The following is a 13,038-nucleotide window of genomic DNA, read 5'->3' on the forward strand; positions in this document are numbered from 1 at the left end:
GTTTTATTGGTGGCTCATCTCTTACAGATCACAGATCACATCATCTCATCTGAAGGTCATTACCTGTGCATGTCCATTTAAAGAAGCAGAGATTTTCTTGCCTTCTGTCTGCATACTGTTGATGTGGACATCCACAGGAGTCAAGCCGGGAGGGGGAGACGGAGCTGTGTGCCCATAGGCGGGCACTCCAGACAGCAAAATATTGGTTAGTGTGGCTTGGGCAGTAGATGGAATCATAAGGTGTGGCACAGCAGAAAAACCTAGGACAACATTTCATGAAGACATATATTAGACAGGAAAAAACTCAGCATCAACAAGCATTATATTATTTTCAGTAACACCAGAAAAACATCATTTTTGTTGCTGCAAATTCAGAAGAGAATTCAATTTTGATACCTCTCCACGAATAGGTTTAACTACACAAAAGAATGTTAAAATGGAACAGCACTAGCGAATATTTAATCCAAGCTCCTCCTGTACAGGTGAAGAGACAAGCTAAACTTAGCATGTGCACGTGACTACCAAGCAATTCTGACTCTCCAACTAGAACCTACATTTCCTGACCATCAGGGCAGTGACCGACGTGTGACTCTGCCGCTGTTCCCTGCGTATCATGCTCTTTTCCCTGAGCTGCTTGTCACGTTTGAAGATTATATTTTACTTTTATGGAAACTCACTGCTTTGTTGTGCATCATTTTAACTACACATTAGGAAATTTCTGTTGCTGCAGTATGCTTTGAGGCAGGATTTTTCCCTAAGGACATGGAACCACTGGTAAATTTTATTTAAAAACTGGTAATACCTACAAAGACATGCCTTTGATTGTACTTAGATACTGACCTGTGGCACTTGAAGTATTAGCAAGTGGGGGTGCCCACAACGTGGGGCTGGGGGTGCCGGAACTTGGACTTTGCAAAGGACTGACGGAGCTATTAAGAGCATTCAAGAGTGAGTTCGGGGTTGTCGAAGTGTTTAGAGATAAAGTGGTTGGGCCCAAAAGACCTGTAATAAATGAATGTACGGTCAATATGCATAAATTCAGGATTTTAAAATGGCACGAAATACTGCCATTTGGAATGCACGTTGATATAATCTGATATTTTCTAAATATAAAATGTGAGTGATAGATTACCTTCTTTCAAGTATTCCCATGAAATACTGCATGATACAATTCAACACAGGGCTCAGCTTATCCACAAACATGCTGATGGGAAAATGGGAGACAGGTGTGTGCCCAAACCGGGAAAGCAGTCGGGGTCATTGAGCACTGCCAGCTGCTTTGCATTCATTTCACTGGCCAAGATGAACAAAATTCTGCTCAAGTGGAAACCCATTTTTATTTCCCTGCGTAACTCAGTTGTCATATGCTTTCAAACAAATGTTTCAAACCACTTAAATTAGCAATGACTAAGGGAATGTTTTCCTGCAATAGAATAGCTCCGTTTGGCCCACTGCAGACGGGCTTAGCTACCTGCAACAGTTTTCATACTACGTCAAAGCACATACATGACTTCTTCGCACTCCATCTCAATGCATATGAAAACTTTCCTGAAGAGAAAAATTTTATTTTTCCCTTGTTGTAAGGATTTAATGCCTGACTTTGGTAATGAAATTTTCCTCCTGGCATTTAAAACGTGTTCTGAAGTAAAATGTGGATTTTTATACAAGTTTCCAGGAATACTTAAAGCATCAGGTATTACAGGAGAGGGATAGCCATGATAACATTTTAAAAATTGAGTAACTATGACTCTCCGCTCACTTTTTTTCTCTCTAGTACAGCACGAACTCAGTTCCTGCTAAGATATATGAGTGGCATTTCCAGATGCGTTGCTGTGTTGTTACAACTGTTCAAACCTCCAGTGGAAGGGACAACTCTGGGAGATTGTGGGCCAAGGAGAAAAAAATCTGCCTTTACTGCAATGGTGCCTAAGCAAGGCTGCTTGGGGTATTAATCATATATTTTAAACATGTTGTTTTTTTAAGCAAGAATAGCCATTAGAAAAAATTAAAGACTGCTGAGGGTGTATTTTCTGTCTCAAATCAACACTGAATGGGGCAGAATGGTTTCCTAGGATTACTGCATTGACTTTTTATATAAAGGCTACTGAGAAAAATGTACCAGATAGAAGTGAACCTAGCATAATTTAATACAGCAACTAACTTCAGCCTGTGAGATGGGAATCCACAATGAGGCAATAGATATCACCATGACTATTAAAGCGGTTCGCTCTCTTATCTTGGAAAACTGAAGCACTGAGATGGCGATGTTCTTTCATCTTCCTGTTCTTTGCCTTAGCCGTGGACACAGGTCCATTCGTTAGCCTTGGTGGCCGCAAGCAAGGTTTCCTTTGTGCTTTGTGTTTGAGGAGCAAAGCAGGCTAACCACTGGGGGAGCGGGGGTCTGCCTGCTTCCCCTCCCCCTCTGCCCACCCCTCAGACAGATTTGCAATTACTTTTGCAAACGCAAACTGGATAATCTTTATCTCCAGGGACTGATGGCAATATTGCAAATACAAGAGAGAACAAACACATAAATTACAGTCAGCCTGCTGACTTCACTCTCAATGGCATTCTTAATTTAGAAGAACAAATACAGCCGAAAATAAAATGGTCAGACCTTGATTATTTATTCCAAAATAAGAATCTACGAAACAAATCCACAGAGTCTAACAAAAAAACCAAAATGGACTGATGCGAGCTTTGCTGCTTTTCACCTGAACTTAGGGCCTGAAGAGGGAAAAAAACAGCCTTTAAAATGTAAACAGCAGAAAGAAAGGGAACTGGAGAAGCAATCCCCCAGTGACTGAGAAGTGCTATAGTAATAAATTGTATACCTAGTCCAGTGAGTCCGAGGCCTGCGGAGGCTAAGATATCCAGGCTGGGACATGCCAGGCCGGCAGGGCAGGATGCTGGGGACGGACTGGTTGCTATGGTAACCCCACTGCTTTCAAGTCCGAGGAGACATTTCCTTGCTTCATACATATTTAAGGCATTTCGCTCAACACTTTTCACAATCACAGACTATGAAAACACATAATGGGAAAGAAAAAAAAGTGACATGCAAGTCGTCTACAATGAATTTGGGAGGTGGGTGAGAAATGAAAACGGTAATAAGAACTCCGCACTGGGAATTTATTACTGCTGCTTTAAAATCGACTGCAAATGCTAATCGACCACTTATTACATTTTGTCTTTTTGGTAAAACTGTAAGTCCTTAGTTACCATTTATCAGGTGTGTCCTGTGTTCCAAGCACTGTGATGGAAGCTGCACACATATTCCAATTCCCACCAAAACCTTACGATGGGGTGGAAATTATTATTCATGTTCAGTGAGGACAGGGACCCACCCGACATCACGGCACAGCTGTGCAGGGCGGCCAGAGGATCGGAACTCGGTCCCTCTCTGGAGCCAATTCTCCTTCACATCCTCCTGTCTCTACATTAAAGCTGTCCCCCCTTTCTCTCATTTTTACACAACAAATCAAAGCTGTCTCCCTACAGTATACATACTGCTTAGTAACAGTCACTTACATTTGACATTTATGGTCTAGTAGTTAACTAATAGACCGTCAGGTACCACTATTGCTCACTGATGACATATCTGTGGCAAAGCTTATAGTAAAATAAACTAAACAATAAATCTTTTTTCTCAATGGACTCATCTAGAAAATTGGAAAGCGAAACTAACGGGGGAACGCCTCCAACAAACAATGAAGAAAACTGGTGGCTGAGAAAGCAGTTAAAGCAGGAGTGAGCAGGGGCCAGCGGAGCCTAATTAAATGGCCCTGGGATGCTGGGAGGCTTCAGAGCTCTCGCTCACAGTGTCTTCCCCCCCCTTCCACTCGTTTCTTACTGAACCCCAGGAATTCTTCTGTCTGTCCATCTTATATGCACAAGTCCTCAGAAGTCTGTTCTATCTTTATCTTTCAGTCCTGGTATCTACAGTGACTCTGGTCAACTCCGATTAGTCAAGCACGCAGGAAGCGCCACAGTACAGAAAATTGGTGTTCTCTTCTTTCACTTTAAACCCATTCTATCAAGGTCACATAGATCAATGCTACCTTTTCATCTGAAGTTTTCCTTTGAAGAAAGGCATGGTGGTATGCCTTAAGCTGAACATGGAATACCACGTTATTTACATATAGAGAAAAGTGTATCCAATATATGTTACACATATACCATTATGCATATATGATAAGACTTACACAGAACGCATGACTGTTGGTGTTTCACCTACTATAGTAAAAACATACACAGATGTTACCACTGAGTACATGTTATTATGCAACTTGGTTTTTTATTCAACACCATTCTTATCCTTCAGCTTCTGGTACAAAGGTTTCTTCAGAGTGTAACTAGAAGGAGAGTTGCTGAGGGTAAAGTCTCAGTATTTTTAGTGTGATCACATGGTCTCAAATTGCTCTTCAAAGTGGTTGTGACAATTTACACAACGTTGTTAGAGGAACACCTGTTTCCTCACTTTCTGACTAGAACTTAATATCATCAGAGTTATCCCATTAAATTTCTACTTTATATGGAATTACTGAAATTTTGCAACATCTTAAAGGAGAGTTTCCAAGAAGGCTGAACTGGGTATCATTACTAAAAATATTTATTATTAAAGAGAATGGGGCATCTATTCTTTAAATCTCCAGGGCTAGCACAGTGGCTCACAAATATTTTTTGTAATTGTATCGAGATATGCACATAATATTTAGCTATATCAACTACCTGGTAGCTTATTAGTGCTTAAAGTTACCAGCTTGCAAATTAACTTAAAAAGGTCTTCTCTTTCCTTCTTACATATTTATAGGAAAATAATGATCACTAAAAATGGACTCCCAAAACCACCACACACATAAAGAAAGTGGTGGTCAGTAATGAACGTGGTTACAAATTTATACTTGCAAAAAATAACTAAATATAATATATAATGATATATATTATATAGGATCAGTGCCATGAATATGCAAATACACATTTATATGCAAATAAAACAGGACGTGATATGACACATGGTTCTCTAGATCCAGACTCTGAACCAACCTTGCTCGGCTGTTTGGGCTTTGGTTTAATACTAACGAAGACATCCAGCTGTTCCATCAGCTGAGCAATAAACTGGGGGTCGACTTCAATTTCTTCCTTCATATCGAACATCAACACAAGAGGAAGACAACCCTAGGGAATGTCACAACAGAAAGTGTAGGAAGTTAAAAAGTTACTCATTTAAACGTCTAATAATTTAACACGCCTACGAATCATGTAATATTTTGCAGATCTAAAGAGTAAAGTGGGTGAAAAAGGTGAAGGGATTAAACAAAAACAAAACTCACAGACACAAACAGCAGTCTGGTGACTACCAGGGGGAAAGGAGTGGGAGAGGCAGAGGAGGGTGAAGAGGGACACATGGCGATGGACGAGGGCCTGACTTGGGGTGGGGACATCAATACAACATACAGATGATGTGCTACAGAGCTGTGCACCCGAAACCTATAAACAATAAAGAGTAAACCAAAATATTAAAGCTAAGGTATATGGCTTCCCATACTTCAGGGGGCTGAAAGTAATGCTGAGAGGCAGAATCTACTTCTTGGGTGACAGAACTGTCCTAAGTTCCTGTTTTTGGCCTGAATTTTGGCTCATTCCCCACCTGGGAAAAGCCCTCTATTCTCTGATCTGAGCTGTGTCAGTGATGCCAGAAACCGGACTCTCAGCCATATCAGGGGTCCTCGTCTTGTGCCCGTGTTCCAAGGACGACAGTGCGGGCTTTTTAGGGTCTCCTGAATGAAATCTGAACAGGTATCAGCATTTAAAGATCTCCACTCTGGGGCCTGGCTCTGTCTGCGCCATCCCCTTGCTCCCGGCCAGACAGCCTCCCGACCATCTTTAAACTGTGCCCGGGCACCTTAACCCATCAGAAGGCTTCTTCTCCAGCCCAAAGCCTGCTTCCCTTCTGATGCAGCTCGAACCTGACTTCCTCCCTCAAGTTAATTGCCACTATTGTCCCTTCTTTCAACTACCTCACTTCTTAGCCCTGCAGGGTTTGATACTTGTTTTTTCCCTGACGCTTTCCTCCTGGCCCCTGACCTCCCGAGTGAAGGAACCACGGCACATACGGTTTGGTTTCTGAGGCCCTGGGTACGCAGTGCTAGCCTAGTGACAGACGGGCTTCATACGTATGTACCCGGAGAAGGCATCATGAAACATACGAGAATTAAAGTGAAACTGCTACATTTCAATTCTCTTGTGGATAGAAGTGATTTTCGTAAGGACATGGCTATAAAAAAAAAAAGGTGATGGTATTTAAAATATAGGTTAAACCCTTCTAATTTATTCCTCCTCCCTCCTTTTAATTTTGTGCAATAATATGTCTCATTGCACGCCTATATTTTTGGCGGGTATGGCCAAAGTATGAATATAAATTCATAACTGAAGAATGCTTGAAAAATTTCACTGAACTCAATACCTAAAGAATTTGAAAAGCAGAAAAAATAAAATATGAAGGATAAGCAATAATAACCTTTGGATATAAATACGCTATGTGATCAGTAGTATATTGAAAATAGCCTGATAAAGTATATTTGCCTAAAAAAATATCATTCAGAACAAAATAAATTTCCTAAAATTATGTATTATAATCCTCAATGATTATAACAAGTTCTCGTCTGTCAGAGAAATGGAGTCAACCATACAAAACTGGATTTTCTGAAAGTTTCTCAAAAACGAATTCTGCAAGTTAGTAACAGAAAGGCCATACCTGAGCTTAATGATTCAAATGTCACTAAAGGTCAAGTTCTGAACAGAAGGACACACTGGTGTTTTTAATAAAAACATCTGAGTCCACATTATGTCAGCCCATTTAGTAACAATATACCAAGCTACACACTGGGTTTTTAAACAAATATAGGAAGGACTGAAATACTGCAAACTAGACATTGGAAGCAGTACTGAATTATAGAACTGCTATTTTTCTTGAATGCATGACACTGAAATGCACTGCATTTATAAAATTATATCAGAGATTTATGAAACGTTCAAATGTTTCATGCTACCAAAATTTATGTCCTTGATGATATTTAAAATGTATTTTTACTTTTCTGTTTAAATAGATTTTCTTTGTCAAAATGAAAACTACAAACTAATATCTGTAATATGACAGTAATCACCTTCCACAAAATAGTCACTTATTTCATTTGAACCTCTTCTGTGTTTAGTCTGTTTTAAAAAGTAAAAGTCCTGCAAGGAAATTTCTCACCTATGTAATGAAACTACCTACCTTACTCTTTTATTTTCTTTTACCAAGAAACTTTCTTTTTTATCCAGGCTTCCAAAGTGCTTTCATAAATACCACATTATTAAGGTGTGTCAGCAATATACTGTGCCCAAAGAGGTAAAAAAAAAAATTGTATAACACTAATTTCACTAAACCTACCATGAGATATTGCCTTGCAAGACAGACAGACTCAATGGTGCCCTGGAGGTAGACGGTGGATTTCTTTTGTGGATTACTGGGATCAGGAAAGTGGATCTGAGCACCTGTTCTCTGCATGATATGTTTGATGTTGCTTCCATTTCGACCCATCATAAAGAGATGATGCTGAGCTGCGATATCTAGTTGTGTGCTCACAGGAATAGCAGATGCCAAGCTCCCGGCAAGATGTTCCAACAGCATGGCAGTTCCTTCCTAGGCAAAAAGGATGGGAGAGAAGTGCTCGTATAAAATAACTGTCCACATACAGGGGAAGGTTCTAGTGCACTTTTTTAAAAATTGATTTTTAGAGAGAGAAGGAGAGGGAGAGATAGAAACATTGATGTGAGAGCAAAACACGAGGCTGCCTCCAGCACGCCCCCTCCTGGGGATCAAGCCAGCAACCCAGGCACGTGCCCTGACCAGGACTCGAACGGGCAACCTTTGGGTGCACGGGCCGATGCCCCATCCACCTGAGACACACCGACCAGGGCTCTAGTGCACTTCCAACAGCTACAGAAAAATACAACTCATTCTACAAACCAGAATGAGGTACGAGGGGGAAAAAATCTAGAAAACAAACTAGTTGAAAATCCTTTAAAAATAAAAGCTGAAAAATCTGTCCGCTTAGATGCTCGGACTTATCTCAGTCACTTGCCTTCACAGCACTCGTGTTATTCTGAGACCCTCGTACTATGACCGTAGCACCATACATTCGGGAACGCTGTTTAAACGACACTGAGATGTTGTACGTCTGCGATATGTGCTGGATGGAGGGGGAATTAGGGTCAGGAACTGGCTGAAGGATTCCTGCGATCGGTAGCTCAAACATCAGCACCAAAGGAAGCAGCTCCTAGAAAGAAATCAGGAGAACCCAAAGCAGACGTTACATTAGCATCCATTTAGAAGTATGTATAATTCACTCATCCTATTCTGAAGATGGCATTTTAAAACATAAATTCTTTTGTTACAGACATAAGCTTCGGTAGACTACATCGAGTTCCTTAAATGACAAGCGCCTTTTATGAAACCTGCAGGTCTATAACTTTAACTGCCTGTGGCATGTTCCCTGGGGCTCTGATTTCAAAACCGTCAGAGAAACTGAGTCAGGTAAAATTCAGAACGTTTCCAAGAAACTTCTTTAATACATTCAACCAACTTTTGCCACTATATCCTACATACAGAACACATGATCTTATTATAAACTGATACATTATGATATTTTTAATACTCTATAATGAAAACGTTGCTGACAATGATTTATGGTATTAAAGTAATAGTTACCCGAATTCTAACTCGGGCAGACTCTACTCCTGCCGGTTGTCCTGCTATAGAAACCTGCAAAGATAAGGAAATACAGAGTCAGATTTAATTTAATTGAACCCATGTCTGCTTTTCCAGTTATCTACATCCTTGCTACTCACAGTGTCCTCCAGGAAAAAACAGCATCGGTATTATCTGGGAGCTTGTTAAAAATGAAGGACCTCAGGCACCAACCCAGACCTGCTTAAGCATAATTTGCATTTTAATGAGCTCCTCGGGTAATGTGTGTCAATTGATCTGTATCACCCCCTGGACTTACCTGAAACCTCACAGCCCCCGAGAGGTCATCCTGCCTCCTTTATAATTTCCCCCGTTCCCTGCATTTTCTCCCATTTGTTCAAGCTCCTGGCAGACTAGATGAGCATCAATAGGCAATGATACTGCTGCACTAGGTTCTCAAGACGCTGAACGACTTCCGTGCTAGCTGGCAAAAACCCACTGCTTTACCACCCACCCCCAGCCCTTTCCTGGGACCCCTGGACTTTCCCAGGACCCATGAGCTAGAAAATAAATCTTGTATCAGGGTAAGTGTGTGGGGCCCCAGGACACTGCTCTCAGAACAAATCTCTTGAAAACTGCCCTTGGTTTTTACCATGGCTTTCAATCTGGTTCCCTACGTATGTGTCCCACTGTCATATGAGTCCCCATTAATTCATCTTTGTGGCCGACAGTTTCTAATATCATGATTAGCTTAGAAGACAGAAAACTTCTAAATAACACAAATAATATCTGTTCTTCAAGTACTTAAAATGCTTTCATGTGGACTGGTGAGTTCCATTTGTTTCCAAACACAAGAACTAGGAAAAATATGCCCTGGCAGTGTTTCTCAGCGGTTAGAGTGTCAGCCAGAGCACCAAAGGGTTGCAGGTTCGATTCCCCGTCAAGGGCACATACCTGGGTTGCAGGTTTGACCCTCAGCCCTGGTCAGGATGCATATGGGAGGCAACCAACGGATGTGTCTCTCTCACATCAATGTTTCTCTCTCTCCCCCTCCCTTCCCTTCCTCCTTTCCACTCTCTCTTGAAAATCAATGGTAAAAATATCCTTGGGTGAAGATTAATTTAAAAAAACCCAAACACACAAAAGAGAGAGCTAGGGAAAATGTGTATGAACTAGAGAGACATAATTTAGAAGCACAAATCGGCAGTTACAGAATAGTCACGGGGCTGTGAAGTGCAGCACAGGGCGCATAGTCAGTAATATTGTAGTAACTATGCATGGGGTCCGGTGGGCACTAGATTTACCGGGGTGATCACTTTGTATGTTGTATAAGTGTCTAATTAAGGACTTGTGCACCTGAAACTAATATAATAGTGTATATCAACTGTAATTTACAAACAAAAAATATTTTTTTAAAAAAGGAAGACATAATTCAGTCATGAGCTGCCTGGCAGAAGGTGATGTGCCGCCTGGAGGCCACGCGTGGGACGCCGCAGACAGAATCCCAGCGATGGATGGGAGCCTGGGGGAGGCAAGCCTCGGGGCCTTTCTTAGTTCACGTGCTCTCTGAGCGCTTCCTTAGGGACTTTAGTGTATGTTGCCATCACTTCCTCCCCTCTCTTCTACCAACCACTTAGAGATCAAGAGTTCAAGGCCTACCTACAATTCATCCCTTCAAAAAGCACAGAGCACTTTCACCTCCTTGCCCAGGGTCACACCATCCACACTACCTGCCAGCTCCGTGGTAATCTCTTTGCTCTCATCTCCAAAAAAAGATGTGCTTATGGAAAATTAAGGCTGCAAAGTTTGCTACATAAAGACTCATGAGAAAGACAAGGCACCTGGTTGCTTTTTTCTGCTTGGTTATTCCTGTTGGAATCTGGAAAGTGGATGTGGCATCCCGTTTCTTCCATCACCTTTTTAATGTTGTTGCCGCCTTTGCCGATTACGTGGGAATGTTCTGTGTGTGAAACATCCATCTTCAGGGTGACCCGATTGCTCTACATGCAAACAACGTATTATTTCTTGATGCATGAAAAAGGAACAACTCCCCAAAACATTCCTACCCAAAGGGATAATAGTAACAAAAAGTGAGCCATGGCAGAGCATACAGATTTCTTAACAAGACCATCTTCATCTATAAATGTTTATTTTCTATCTATTCCTCTTTGGCTGTAAAAAAAGAAATTCTTATTTTAAAGCAAATTTGTCAGAAGAAATAGAAAGATATATTCTTTACCAAGGTAATTTTTTAGAAAGTAGCCTTTAAATAAAATCAGCTACAATTATAAATAACTAACTCATCTTTTTCCTTAAAGGATGTTATTCATGAAACATTTATTTCAAGTGACTAAAAACAGGTGAAAACACAATTACAAGACTGTCTATATATAGAGAGAGAGAGTGTCCCAAAATATGTAAACATACACTTTGATAATTATAAAGGCAATGTTTATTAAAATACATTTCATTTTCAAAACTGAGCTATCAGCTGTTCAAGTGTGCATACACTTCGGGGGGACACCCTGTGTGTCTGTATGATAGTAGGACTATAGAACTAAGATGACAGGAAACTAGAAATAAAAATATCAAAACCAAATCAAGAAGTATTCACAAGCATTTCTGTGACTTCTCGACTGCTGTATGTCAAACTTTACAAAGTAGACCTATTCTTCTCTGGGAGAAGAAGGCTGAGGAAGAGCTCACAAAGCACAGATCTCTAACAGTAAATGGCTTAAGAAAACAACACGAAGTGTGAGATTAGTTGTATTGAAGCCAAATGTAAAATTCTAAGACACAGTCAGTAATTATGGTCATATTGGTACCCATGTATTTAATTTTGGGAAACGTAGTGTTATAAAATTATAAAGACTGACATGAGATCTTTTCTCATTTACAAGATTGATACTGAAATTCTTCAGTCCTCAGGAAGCAAAATTAAAAAGTCAAAAGACAACCAGATGTCAAAAATACATCTTCTGAATTCTTAAATTTTAAACATATCCATTAAATGCTTTGGTTTTTAAACTTAGCTCTTTTAGTTTAACCTTTGAAATACAGGAAGATATTCTTTGGAGAACATTCTAGAACAGTTAATAATCATAAGGTAAATAATTATTTGTTTAAAAATAAAAACAAACAAGAACAAGCAAAGAAAAGAAAGGAAGAGATCAGAAACCATTTCAGTGAAATACCAAGTAGCAAAACACAGTGAGTGGTTAAGAACCAAACAGCCTGGATTTAAATCCCATCTCCCCACTTATCAGCTATTGGATCCTAGTTAAATTCCCTAAAATCTCTGTGCTAAGGTATGAAGATTAAAAACCTAATATTTTTAAAGTGCTTAGCAAAGTGCATATAGTGATTTAAAGTGTTTATTAAAGTTAAATACTCACAAATGAGTACACATTTTAAAATATTTAAACATCCCTATAATCTGCATACATATACTTGCAGATAAAGAATGTACGAAAGAAAGTGTGAAGTTTCATGCCACACACACAGAGCCATACAGAAGATCATTTTGATTTTCTACAGGCATCAGAAAGGCAAATATGCTAATTTGTACAACCTTTGTTACTTGTCCTATGCAAATCAGGATCAATGTCTAATTCTGAAGATGGCATATACATACATACATATGTACATATATATGCATTTACACACATACATATATGTGTGGAAGTGTATATACACACATACAGATATAATACCATTCAATTACCCAGCGAGAAAGAACCTATTCAGATCTTAAACAGAGCTTTACACCCATTGTAGAATCGCACGTGCTTATTTTAAAACCCACCATTACTTTCTCCTGGTTTTTCTTCTCCAAATGGTTCTTTCATTACAGCATGAAGTAGCCCTTGCAGAGACAAGGTTCTGACATCTGAGTGTCCTTAACATTCACTTACTTTTGTGTCTAAGACAGACATGATCATTTCCTTGGCTTCCTTAACATCTTCTTTCTTTCCAGAAACCTTAATATGGGGATCTATAAGAAATAAAAAACAAACGGCTCATGTGAAACCCCACACTCTCTGTTTTAAAACTGATGTTACATTATAAGAGATTCCACGATCAATTCAATATTTGTCATTCTGAGTGTTATCACTGTAATAAAGACAAGAGTGTAAAAAATACCTAAACTGTATTTATCCATGGCTCTTTTCTTAAAATTGGTTAAACCATTTAAGTTTAGACTTAATTGAAACGTAAGTATACCATAGAACTATATTTTAAATAAGTGAGGAGTCTACAAATTCATTTATTAACTGATCTCTGGCCACACTCCCGGACCTGTTCTA

At 39.7% G+C, this 13,038-nt stretch overlaps 1 protein-coding gene across 5 annotated transcripts in view; it reads right to left on the minus strand.

Moving 5' to 3' along the window:
- BICC1 (BicC family RNA binding protein 1) overlaps positions 1-13,038 on the minus strand; it is a 232,008-nt gene that overhangs the window by 24,409 nt on the left and 194,561 nt on the right. For 4 of the 5 annotated variants that reach the window (XM_081158691.1, XM_081158693.1, XM_081158695.1 and 1 more), the window contains exons 4-12: positions 12,646-12,725; positions 10,573-10,731; positions 8,753-8,806; positions 8,127-8,321; positions 7,433-7,684; positions 5,047-5,178; positions 2,835-3,021; positions 841-1,002; positions 64-260 (exon numbers count right to left, since the gene is read on the minus strand). In XM_081158691.1, coding sequence (XP_081014817.1) covers positions 64-260; positions 841-1,002; positions 2,835-3,021; positions 5,047-5,178; positions 7,433-7,684; positions 8,127-8,321; positions 8,753-8,806; positions 10,573-10,731; positions 12,646-12,725 — 1,418 coding nt within the window. Of the gene's footprint in view, positions 1-63; positions 261-840; positions 1,003-2,834; positions 3,022-5,046; positions 5,179-7,432; positions 7,685-8,122; positions 8,322-8,752; positions 8,807-10,572; positions 10,732-12,645; positions 12,726-13,038 lie in introns of all 5 variants that reach the window. The other variant, XM_081158692.1, reaches the window with a different exon arrangement.

The sequence above is a fragment of the Miniopterus schreibersii genome, assembly GCF_964146895.1.
Source record: "Miniopterus schreibersii genome assembly, chromosome: 14".
Taxonomy (NCBI): domain Eukaryota; kingdom Metazoa; phylum Chordata; class Mammalia; order Chiroptera; family Miniopteridae; genus Miniopterus; species Miniopterus schreibersii.